This window comes from Sinocyclocheilus anshuiensis, unplaced genomic scaffold (assembly GCF_001515605.1).
Source record: "Sinocyclocheilus anshuiensis isolate Anshui unplaced genomic scaffold, SAMN03320099.WGS_v1.1 scaffold1672, whole genome shotgun sequence".
Lineage (NCBI taxonomy): Eukaryota > Metazoa > Chordata > Actinopteri > Cypriniformes > Cyprinidae > Sinocyclocheilus > Sinocyclocheilus anshuiensis.
In genome coordinates this window covers 182692-195080 of record NW_015555812.1, presented here as the reverse complement: position 1 = coordinate 195080, position 12389 = coordinate 182692, and the positions used below count along the sequence as shown (strand labels likewise).

At 40.8% G+C, this 12389-nt stretch overlaps 1 protein-coding gene and 1 non-coding gene across 2 annotated transcripts in view; one reads left to right on the top strand and one right to left on the bottom strand.

Moving 5' to 3' along the window:
* LOC107675145 (solute carrier family 2, facilitated glucose transporter member 4) overlaps positions 1–12389 on the bottom strand; it is a 77181-nt gene that overhangs the window by 16688 nt on the left and 48104 nt on the right. Inside the window, exons 5-7 of the mRNA XM_016469386.1 lie at positions 11306–11421; positions 9563–9725; positions 8922–9109 (exon numbers count right to left, since the gene is read on the bottom strand). Of these exons, the coding sequence (XP_016324872.1) occupies positions 8922–9109; positions 9563–9725; positions 11306–11421 (467 nt within the window). The remainder of the gene's footprint in view (positions 1–8921; positions 9110–9562; positions 9726–11305; positions 11422–12389) is intronic.
* On the top strand, positions 6028–6102 carry trnaa-agc (transfer RNA alanine (anticodon AGC)). The gene has a single exon. It is a non-coding gene; the product is annotated as a tRNA-Ala (tRNA).

Genomic DNA, 12389 nt, shown 5'->3' with positions numbered 1-12389 from the left:
CTGATGACCAATGATGGCTGATGCAATACTAGATTGCGATTGCGCGGCGCTGTGAAGCACTCCACAGAACGCACGGCATTCCGCCAAAATAAAAGTCCCCGCGATAGAGAAAAGAGCGCTTCTGTGCATCTGCATTAATGAGCCTTTTGCACAGCCGCCCCCAAATTGTGTACAATTTGGAAAGGGAAAGGCTCACTTATCAGCCTCTTCTGTAGGCCCTACAGCAGAATCCATTTCCTCATCCGAGTCTGGGATAGCTGGGAGGAGAATGAGGCGGGCAACTGGTCTGGTGTAGATTTTGTCTTTAATCTGGACATCTGCTGACCTTACTCGTCCATCAGGGCTCTGGTGTACTTTAGTTACTTTGCCAATCGGCCAAAGAGCCCTAGGAAGTTGCGGCTCCATCAACAGAACAACAGAGTCGACCGCAAGATCCACTGTGGTGGTATGCCACTTTTGCCGGTGCTGTAAGGTTGGCAGGTAGTACCTTATGAACCTAGACCAGAAGTGGTCTGCCAAAACCTGACAGTGCCTCCATCTTCTCGTGCTCAGGCCTTCGCATTTGTTGTATACCCATTGGGGTAAAGCACCATTCAGCCGCCACATCAAGAGGATGTTCGGAGTGATTGCATCCAGATCTGCAATATTGGATGAGGTATATCCTAGCGGCTTTGTGTTCAGTATTGCCTCGACTTCCAGGAAGACGGTACAGAGTATTTCTTCAGAGACCGGCTGAGCTCCTATAACTGTATACAAAGCAAATTTAACCGATCTTATCTCTCGCTCCCATGTTCCACCGAAATGGGGAGCTGCTGGGGGGTTGAAGTGAAAGGCAATCTTTTGCTAAGTTGATAGTTGATGAAGTTCTGAGGATAGACCATCAAATGTCTCATGCAGCTCTTTCTCTGCTGCCTAGTGCCCTGGGCCCTGGTCCGAGTAGAGTTCAGCTGGTGTACCTCTACGGGCAATAAACCTTCTGAGGCTCATTAGAAAGGAGTCTGAATCCAAGCTGTGTAGGAGGTCCAGGTGCACCGCTCGTGTGGTGAGGCATTTGTAAATGATGCCCCATCTCTTCTCAGAGCGGCATCCCAACTTTATCTGGAAAGGCCCAAAACAGTCTACACCTGTGCAGTAGAAGGCCGGCTTATGAAGACGTAGACGGGACCGCGGCCTCGGCCTCGGTAAGACTGACATCTTGGGCACCGATGGCTTAGCCTTCCATCTTCTACAGTCCTTACAGAGATGTTATACATGACGGATCGCCTCTCTCCCGCGCAGGATAGGCGCATTTCTGCATATACCCGTTCAGGTCCCGGGTGGCAAAGACGAGTGTCATACTCCTGTATAAGGAGCTTGGTGGCTGGATGTCTAGGATCCCTGTGGAGTAGAAGTCCGGCTTATGAAGACGTAGACGGGCCGTGGGTAAGTCTGACATCTTGGGCACCGATGGCTTAGCCTTCCATCTTCTACACTCCTTACAGAGATGTTGTACATGACGGATCGCCTCTCTCCCGCGCTGGATCCAGAAGATGCGGCGCATTTCTGCATATACCCGTTCAGGTCCCGGGTGACAAAGACGAGCGTCATACTCCTGTATAAGGAGCTTGGTGGCTGGATGTCTAGGATCCAGGATGATCGGATGTCTGAATGCAGGATCGAGAGCTTCAGCCTGCTGCAATCTACCACCAACACGTATGCTCACCTCCTTTGGGTCTAACTCCGGGGACAGGGTAAGTAGGTGACTGCTATTAGGTACCGGCTTGCCCTCCTTGAGGTGGTACAGTTCTTCTAGGAAACAATCATGCTGGACGATGGCTTAGCCTTCCATCTTCTACAGTCCTTACAGAGATGTTATACATGACGGATCGCCTCTCTCCCGCGCAGGATCCAGAAGGTGCGGCGCATTTCTGCATATACCCGTTCAGGTCCCGGGTGACAAAGACGAGTGTCATACTCCTGTATAAGGAGCTTGGTGGCTGGATGTCTAGGATCCAGGATGATCGGATGTCTGAATGCAGGATCAAGAGCTTCAGCCCGCCGCAATCTACCACCAACACGTATGACCGCCTCCTTTGGGTCTAACTCCGGGGACAGGGTAAGTAGGCGACTGCTATTAGATACCGGCTTGCCCTCCTTGAGGTGGTGCAGTTCTTCTGGGAAACAATCATGCTGGATTCTCTTGTAGATCACCATTTCTGCTTGTTGGTAATCTGAAGCAGTAACAGGGTTACCTTGTCCAGCCGCCCCGTGAAGCTCACGCACCACAGACTCAACCAGATCCTTCCATGTGTGTTGGCCACTTTGTAGAGAACATGGCCAGTCCATGTTAGTCAAAATACTGCAGGAGGCTGACTTTCTGTATTCTGAAGAATCTGGATCAAGCAGCTTAGGAGGTTGGGTTGGCCAGACGTCGGGTCCCTTGTGGAGGAACGAGGGCCCTTGGCTCCAGCAATTCGGCAAAGCAAGTTCCGCTAAAGTCTTACCCCATGTGACATCATCAGCAGGATTCAGTGATGAGTCCACGTAGTGCCAGGCATCTGGGTTTGTGAGTTCTTGGATTTCGGCTACACGAGTACACTTTCTGTATTCTGAAGAATCGGGATCAAGCAGCTTAGGAGGTTGGGTTGACCAGACGTCGGGTCCCTTGTGGAGGAACGAGGGCCCTTGGCTCCAGCAATTCGGCAAAGCAAGTTCCGCTAAAGTCTTACCCCATGTGACATCATCAGCAGGATTCAGTGATGAGTCCACGTAGTGCCAGGCATCTGGGTTTGTGAGTTCTTGGATTTCAGCTACACGGGTACCCACAAATACTTTAAAACGGCATGATTCTGACTGTAGCCAGGTGAGCACCGTGGTGGAATCGCTCCAAGGGATGATCTGGTCAATCTTCAAGGTCAGTTCATTCTCCAACACCTTTGCCAGCTGGGCTGCTGTTAGGGCACCGCAGAGCTCTAGACGTGGAACTGAGTGTCGCTGCTGGGGAGCGACTCTTGATCTCGCTGCCAGGAATGACAGGAAGACTTGGCCCTGAGCGTCCTCGGTACGCAGGTAAGAAACTGAGCCATAGGCTTTCTCCGAAGCGTCACTGAATATGTGGATCTGGAATGGCAACACATCTATTTGCCAAAGCTTCTCAACATTCCTCATCAACTCTGTGGTCTGTGATGGAACACTGGTAAGGAGACACTGTTGTGCGCATTGTGTCGTATTGTGCGAAGGACAAGATCCTCTTGTCTGCCTTGCAATCCAAGTCGGTCAACGGCTTCTGGGAGGAGCATAGTGCGTCCATCGTCCAATACTGCGTTGGTGTCAAGAGTACGGTCCTTATTCTGAAGAAGCACTATCACAAACTTTAATAGGACACGAGTTGAAGCTGATGGCCGGTCCAGGTAAAGGACCTCACTACTAGTGTTCACCAGACAACTCTCTTCTTTGGGTGGCTCTGCAGCTGGATGGGTGTTCACATTATGGAGGACTCTCAAGTGCTTTCCTCGACACAGGTCACAGAGTCTTTTGAGGTCACATTGTGTGGCTTGGTGGGACCTCCCACATCTCCAGCATCTCTTATTCACCTTGATCCACTCTATAACTTCCTCCCTTGTGAGCTTCTGTAAGGCTGTGCACTTATTCAGCAAGTGTTCTGAACTCTCGCAATATGGGCAGTATGGCTTTATCTTGCCTCACCTTTTGGACTCTGAGGGGCTCTGACCCTCTCGCTTCACAGCCTTACTTTCTGCAGAGCTCTCTGCCCCATGTAGCACTGTAGCCGCTGGTCTACTGATTCGCCTCTCAGCTTTGTGACTCAAAGACCCTAGGACTCGGGTGTTGGATGGGATGTCGTAACCCTGACACCACGACTCATACTGGAGCCACTCTGCCAAGTCAAGCAGTGTGTGTAGAGCCAGGTCGCTGATACATCTGGCGGCGGAAATTTGCCCTCAACTCAGGCGGAAGTTTCGTGAGCAGCTGTGCAACATGCGAGCCGCATCTTAGCTCAGCTTCTCCAGCCAGGCCTAGGGTTTTCAACATGCCCACGAGTGACTGAACATGCAAAGCAAACCTCTCAAAGGCTGCTGTATCTCCTCGCCTTATCTCTGGTGAGTCCATGACAGCAGCAATCTTCTTTAAGGTGATGTGATGTGGCTGCCCAAACTTCTCATTCAATGCGACCATGGTATCAGAGTATGGCATAGGCGAATTAATGTATGAATCGGCTATAAGGACAGCCTCCTCCAACCTCAGATGGTCCACAAGAACCTGATATTTGAAAAGCTCACTGGCATCCCTTGGCAACAAATTCGTTAGGGCCAGCTTCAGTCTGGAGAATTCCCTATGGATGAAGAGGGGGATTTTCGGTGTTGGCCCATGGTATTCCTTCTCTTCCATTGTAGCTAATGAGGGCTGATAAGGTCATTCTCGGGAGGAGGTACGCTGACTCCTGTGAGGCCCTGGTAAGCGTTTAAATGAAGGCCCAGATTCAGCCCAGTCCATGCCAGTAGGACAGCTCGTGACTGGTGAGTAATAGTGTGACCACTGAGTCGGAGTATCATGAAGTTTCCTAACTGGTGGTCTCTTAGGGGTTGAAGACAGACAACTTTGAGTTGCTGAGCTGGCCACAGCACTCTTTCTCATTAACTGGAGTTCATTCATCATTCTGTCTATGATGGTGACCATCTCTCTCTCCTCACCCTTTGGAGGCATTGACACTGGTTCAGTAGAGGGCCATGGTGGAGGTGGTAGCCAGTCATCATACTCATCTTCTTCCTTTCGCGTTGGAAAGCCATCCTTTATAGGAGGGGGTGGTACTGGCCACGGTTCTTGTCTTGCTTTTTGTCTTGCAACAGATTTATTGTTACAGGCATATGCAGAGGGAGAGCCAGGTTATAGCGAAGTGCATTAACCAGTTCTCAGATTGTGCACATATTATAGATGAGCATTAATACTGATGCAGAGCAGTATCATCTTGAACCTTATGTCCTTTGACGGGTCAGCATACACTCATGTATGTGGGTGTGGTTTTCTCTCTGGATGCACACAAACTTAAACACTCAAAGGAACATAAAGATAATCGTATGATTGCCGTTTGTCACGGAATCGAATGGCTCATTCCCGCTGAGGACCAATGATGGCTGATGCAATACTACATTGCGATTGCACGGCGGTGTGAAGCACTCCACAGAACGCACGGCATTCCGCCAAAATAAAAGTCCCCACAATAGAGCGCTTTTGTGCGTCTGCATTAATGAGCCTTTTGCACACTGAGGGAACACAAAACACTGGATAAAACATATCTGTAATAAAGTTTGTATTCTGATCATATGTGTTCTGGTCATTTTTGGATAATTTGTTAAGATGTTTAAATGTGAATATTAAGATCCTGGGGCCTCATTTAAAAAAATGTTGTGTATAAACCGTCCTAAATTTGTTCTAAGATAATTTCTCAAAAGTGCATAAGTGCGATTCAGAGAAAACGAACGTGTGCACAAAAACACGTGCGTACGCCTCTCTTCCAGATGTGACGTTTATAAATCGCAAATGATCTTGAAATTGTGCGCAGCTGACTGGTGTCAGATCTCCGCCTTGTAAACGCCTCCTAATTAATATCATTACCATATAAAAGAGCAGACGCCAATATCCAAATTTCTCCAAATTTTTATGTTTGAGAATGACGAGCACAAAGAGAAGAAGAAGAAGAAAAAAAAACTTTACTGAGTCTGAAATTGAGGTCCTGCTGGTCCTAATTAATATCATTACCATATAAAAGAGCAGACGCCAATATCCAAATTTCTCCAAATTTTTATGTTTGAGAATGACGAGCACGAATGACGAGCACAAAGAAAAAAAAAACTTTACTGAGTCTGAAATTGAGGTCCTGCTGGCGGAGGTAGAGGTTCGGGCAGGGACACTTTTTATTTACTAATGTGTAATTATTCTGTGGACAAACTGTGTGTGTTGTTACATTTTTTCAATTGACTATTATCAAAATTACTACTTCTAGAAATAATAATTGTATAATAATAATAACTGGTGTTCCTGTGGCTCAGTGGTAGAGCATTGCGTTAGCAGCGCAAAAGGTCCTGGGTTCAATTCCCAGGGAACACACATAAAAAAAAATGTATAGCCTGAATGCACTGTAAGTGGCTTTGGATAAAACCGTCTGCTAAATGCATAAATTAAATTAATAATAATAGTAATTATAAAACAATTAGGTTTTCAAATGTAAGAATAAACTAAGAATTCAAGTAAAATTTTCAGTCATCTTATAAAAAGTGAGCCATCCTACTTTTAAAATCACTTGCTATGACAAGTAATAAAAAGTTTAATATCACGAAATTTTTGCAAAACTTTAAAAAACATTATTGAAAGGAAAATTGGGCGTTTCATATCATAATAAAATAAATTATTACACGATTATGGTCTCCGGTCTGAAAAGACCTGCATGTAATTTGGAATTTCTTTATATTTACACAGTTTACTAATGCTGTTCAAATGTGCCATTAATGTACTGACACAAAAATATATAGTGTATTTTATACAAATATATAAAATACAATGTAAATGTAAATGACAAAAACAAAGTTTAAGGCTGATATCTCTATTCATTTTCACAGAAGCAAAGCAGCAGATGTTATAAATAAAAACAGTTAACAATGTTACTGAATAGAATATATTAAAAACCGTTATTGCACGACATAGGCCTATGCTTAGGCTAAACAGTCAAAACAGTCGGAGATGCGTTTATACATTTTTTTTTTCTATTTTTACGCATTAGTAGTAAATCAAGACTTCGCAAGTTCTCTTGTAAAATAATAAAAAAAAAACATGGAATAAACTGTGTACAGAAAGCGAGTAAAGAACTCTCAACATTAGGATACTAAAAAGGTCAGTTTAATCTCGCAAAAACTCCCGTTAATAAAAAATCTGACTACACTACCCAATTAATCTCTTACACTGCGACCTTGTTGTTCATAATGAATTCGGTGCTTGCACGTACACCGCTTTTATTATTATTGCAGCTTAGATGTTCAAATAGCTGCAGTACTCCGACTTTGCCACAAGGAAAAGTGCATACGCCTGCTCAGACCCTGGCGGTATGTAGGCTACTTTTCTTTATAAATATGAACGTTGTCGTGGATTTTAGCGTACGCACACTCTAAGCTCAAATCTGTGCGTACGCACATTTTATAAATGAGGCCCCTGGTGAATATAAATAGACAGAGGTAACAACTAATTGTTTTATTTGTTCATTTAACTCTTTCTAAAAGTTACCTTATTACCATAGCAGATGCAGAGCAGACAAACTGTTCTGAGATGAGAGAAAATTGTGTTCCAATGATATATCAAAATACTTAAATGTGAATCTTGAATAAAAGCTTTATAAACAATAAAATACTCACCATTTGTGTTTGTTTTAATACAGTAATTGATTGATTCAAAAATGACTATTCATGTCTATATCACATCCGTCAGATGAATATTTTGATAATATTTGATTATGATTTTTTTGATGATGAATTTGTTTAGGAATTGTTGGTCACATGTGTAATCTGTCTGCTAACATGAGAATGTGTTTTGAAACGTTAAAATCATCTTGATTGCTTGATTGCAAAATAAGTGATGGCAACGTAAAAAGCACATTTTGATAAAAAAAGAGAAAAGTTGGGAGGTGGAATCAATGTATAGCTCAGTAGCTTAGTACATGTAAGATACAAAATGTAGTTTCATTTGTCTGAGTACAAGGCTTTATTTTTTCAATATTGCACCGTTTTGTCGCACTTCTCAAGAATCAGTGATACACTACCAGTCAAAAGTTTTTGAATAGTAAGATTTTTAATGTTTTTAAAGAGGTCTCTTCTGCTCACCAACCCTGCATTTATTTGATCCAAAATACAGCATAAACTGTAACATTTTGAAATATTTTTACTATATAAAATAACTGATTTATATTTGAATATATTTTAAAATTTAATTAATTCCTGTGATTTCAAAGCTAAATTTTTGGCATCATTACTCCTGTCACATGATCCTTCATAAATCATTCTAATATTCTGATTTGCTGCTCAAAAATATTTATTATTATTATTATTATTATTATGTTGAAAACAGCGGAGTAGAATTTTTCAGGTTTCTTTGATGAATATAAAGTTCAGAAGAACAGCATTTATCTGAAATAGAAATCTTTTGTAACATTATAAATGCCTTTATCATCACCTTTGATCAATTTAAACCATCCTAGCTAAATAAAAGTATTAAAAATTATTATTGACCCCAAGCTTTTGAATGGTATAGTGTATACACTATACACTATGTACAAACGCTTTTTATCTCAGATAAATGCTGATCTTTGGATCTTTCTATTCATCAAAGAATCCTGAAAAAAATGTACTCAACTGTTTTAAATATTGATAATAATAATAATAAATGTTTCTTGAACAGCAAATCTGCATATTAGAATGATTTTTGAAGGATGGAGTAATGATGCAGAAAATTTTGCTGATCACAGGAATAAATTACATTTTAAAATATATTCAAATAGAAAGCAGTTATTTTAAATAGTAAAAATATTTCACAATGTTACTGCTTTTGCTGCATATTGGATCAAATAAATGCAGGCTTGGTGAACAGAAGAGAACTCTTAAAAAACATTAAAAATCTTGCTGTTCAAAAACGTTTGACTGGTGGTGTAACCACTTTATTTTTGTGCCACCATATCAGCAAGGCCGGGTCAATTATATTTACATTTATTTAATTGCTTCAGATTTACATGAAGCAATGAAGAGAACTAATTCAGTTATTGAAGCAAAGGTGCTTGAACCTTCTAGCAGAGCTGCGTTTAGCTTTTTATATTAACCTTTTAGCAGTAATTTAAGTTTATCTGTTTCTTTCCTAGTTGATCAATTGATCACATCTGCAGCACTCACAGCATTAATTCCTGACAGCTGCTGAGAGAGCTGCAGCAGAATAGAAATGATGATGGGCTGCTGGTACAGAGGAGAGCGAAAGAGCTCAGCAATGGATACTTTTCTCTCCATGTCCATCTTTCTCTTTTCCTCCTTCATTTCAGCCAAGTCTTCACTGACCTCCAGACGGCCAGTCAGACGCCGCAAAGCTAAAGAAGAGAGAAAATAGGAAGGGTGAAGTTTTCAGTATTGAGTGTGCTTGTTTATCAATTAAAATTATATTGGATTATGATAAAAGTGCATTCTAACTGATTTTGAACAATATTTATAAAAATGTAGGCTAACATAAAAAAGTACATATAAAATAATACTTTTTAAACATTTACAATTATTGTTTGTACATGAATATAAATGATTACAAATTATGATCTGCCAGTGGTTAGGCAGTATTGATTTTTTTTCCCAGTGGTAGCCTAGCTGACTGTCTATCGGTAGGTTCAACGAGCAGATATAACTTATACGATTTACACGTTTGTTATGCCATGACATAAAGGTTAAACAAAAGGGAAGCATTGCTCAAATGTTCAGACATCTCAAAACGTTTTTTATGGCACACTGCTCCTGTACGCGTTCTCGATTCAGTGTTGTGTAGTATGACACACCGCTTTTTGCATGGTGTTCTTGGCAGCGGACAATGTAGAGGAAGCGCGGGCTCTCAGGACAGAAAGGCAATAGCGTCATCTGCAGGACTGTAGGGAGTACGGTAACACCCAGCAGAACCGGCCACAGTTGCTCACTGCCCAACAGGGACTCGAGTCCTAAGATCTGAAGAGAATAATAACGAAAAGCGAAAATAATATTGATAATGAAATAATAGAGGATCACTGGTCACTGTAGGCTAATTATAATTACTGATGCCATAATGTACTGAGTTCAAAAAGGAAAATTAAAAACAAGAAAGAAAATAAAAAACAGTTTGAATGAACTTTAGAAATTAAGATGCTGTAAGATTTGATATCAAACAAATCAATATTTGAATATCAGTCTTTGATAGCAACATTTGTAAAACCACATTATTCCCATCTTAAAAATATATCTAAATTATAAAATATGCTCTTAGTGTCAGAATGCAAAAAATTAAAATAAATAAATAAATATTTACATAGACATGACAGAGTTGACACGTGCATTCATGACCTCAAGACTAGAAGAATATTGTAATGCTTTGCTGGGTGGTTGCCCTGCAGGCTTAATAAACAAACTCCAGCTGATACAAAATGCAATGTATAGAGAACCAGGCTTAATATGGTCATACTTTCTGATTCTAGTAATATGTTATCTAGTAACATTGTATATATTTGATTACTTACAAAGTCCTGAGTTTAGCTCCTCATGACTTAAGCAAGCTCTTATCACAATATAGACCTTCAGGTCCATTAAATCTCAAAATTCTGGAGAGCTGAAAATATAGAATATTGAAATCGACTGCGGGTGGTAGATCCTTTTTCTTATTTAGCATCCAAACTCTAGTTTTCCTAGCATTGTTCAGGAGGCAGACACACCCTGTCAGTTTAAATCTAGATCAAAAGACCCATCTCTTTAACCTGGCATACACATAACATTAACACACTTAACATAACATTATCACTTTTCAGTAATTCATATCCCTTAAAGGATTGTTAGGCTGCTTAAATTAGGTCAACCGGAACCAGGAGTACTTAACATCCAATGTACTTGTTACATTATAAGTGGAATAGCATCTACTCTGATATTAGTTTGTCTGTCTCATTCTTATTCCAAGGTTACCGTAGTCACCCGGATCCGCATCTTATCCTGACCAGATGCTGGATCAGCACCTAGAGATGACCACAACAGCCCTGAATGTCAGTGGAGACCATGACAACTAGACGAGCCATAGAGGCAGATCCCCTGAGAAGACCTTGTCAAAGAGACAGCCATCAGCACAGATCCTCAGGAAAAACCACAATAACAAGTCCTCCACACATACCCTATGGCTAGCTTCAAACTCCCACCACCAAAAGCTAGCATGATGTAGGTACTAGATAAACATATAAATACACCCCCCCCCACACACAGACACTATTGAATGAGAACTGAACTGAGCTGGATGATGACATCACTGTTCTCTCCTGAGCTGTTTATAGATGAATTGAACTCATGCCATAATTGATGAACTTTACAGTTAGTGCAACCAAACTAAATCAATTACCTGATTTCAACTGAATAATGACTGTTTACTATTGTGTTTTTAGAGCTGCTTTACAGCAGAATTAAATTCTGTTTACATCACTGAATCATTAATTTCCTGTTTATTACTGTAAAGCTGCTTTGAAACAATTTGTATTGTGTAAAGAGCTATATAAATAAAGGTGACTTTACTGTACCTGGGCCATAAGAATGCCAGTGACGATGGCCAGCTGGTGCAGAGTGCCCAGAGCTCCTCTTAGAGAGGTAGGGGCGATCTCACCAACATACATGGGCACCAATCCTGAAGCAAACCCTTATGAAGAAAACAGTAATACAGTAATATTGTGAAATATTATTACAGTTTAATATAACTGCCTTCTATTTTAATGTTTTAAAATGCAGCTTATTCCTGTGATAAAAAACCTGATTTTTCAGCCATTCAGTGTCAAATGTTCCTTCATAAATCATCTCAATATGCTGATTTACGTGTGTGCGTACTTCATATACTATGACATCTCTATACTATGGCAACTTTTTGACTGTGCATTAACTAATCTGTTCATCATTATACAAATATAATGTTATTGTGTCAATGTTAATTAAATATAATATACACTCTTGTCCACTCTTTACTTAGCTTTTATGTAAATACATAAAAAATGTAGTGCCATAGAAACCAGGGTCCACAGAAAACAAAGTAATCAGTGAATAACACTGACTGTGTTGTTACAATACGGGGATACGTACACTGTAACTGATTTTTGTAATTTGAACAGTATTATACTGTAATATGTACAGTAAGATACTGTAAAATGTGTATACAGTATTTTACTGTAAACCGCAAAGGATTATGGGAAAATATACGGTCACTACTGTATTTCCTCACTACTGTAAATCAATTTACAGTAGTGAACTTGCCCGCGAAAAACTGACAAATGGCAAGGGAGTTTTTTTTTTACTGTTTGGTGGAAGTGGCCATAAAAGGACAAAAGAGAAATGCACCGGCTGATAACATCGACTGGTGAGTAAGTTAAGGTCACCTATATTAGTCGAAATAAACCTTAGTTAAACCGAGAAACACGTTTGTACGTTCTGCTGCCCTTTAATGCAAGCTAGCTCCTCTGGCGAGTCGTTATTTAACCTTAACAGCGAATGAACGTGAAATGCTGAGGTAAAGTGCTTTAGGCAAACCTACTGTTTCAGTGGAGATATTAAACAGTATTTTCTAGTACTTCTTTTGTTTGTTATTTTCAGATTTCTAGTCTGGATGTAGTCTGCAAC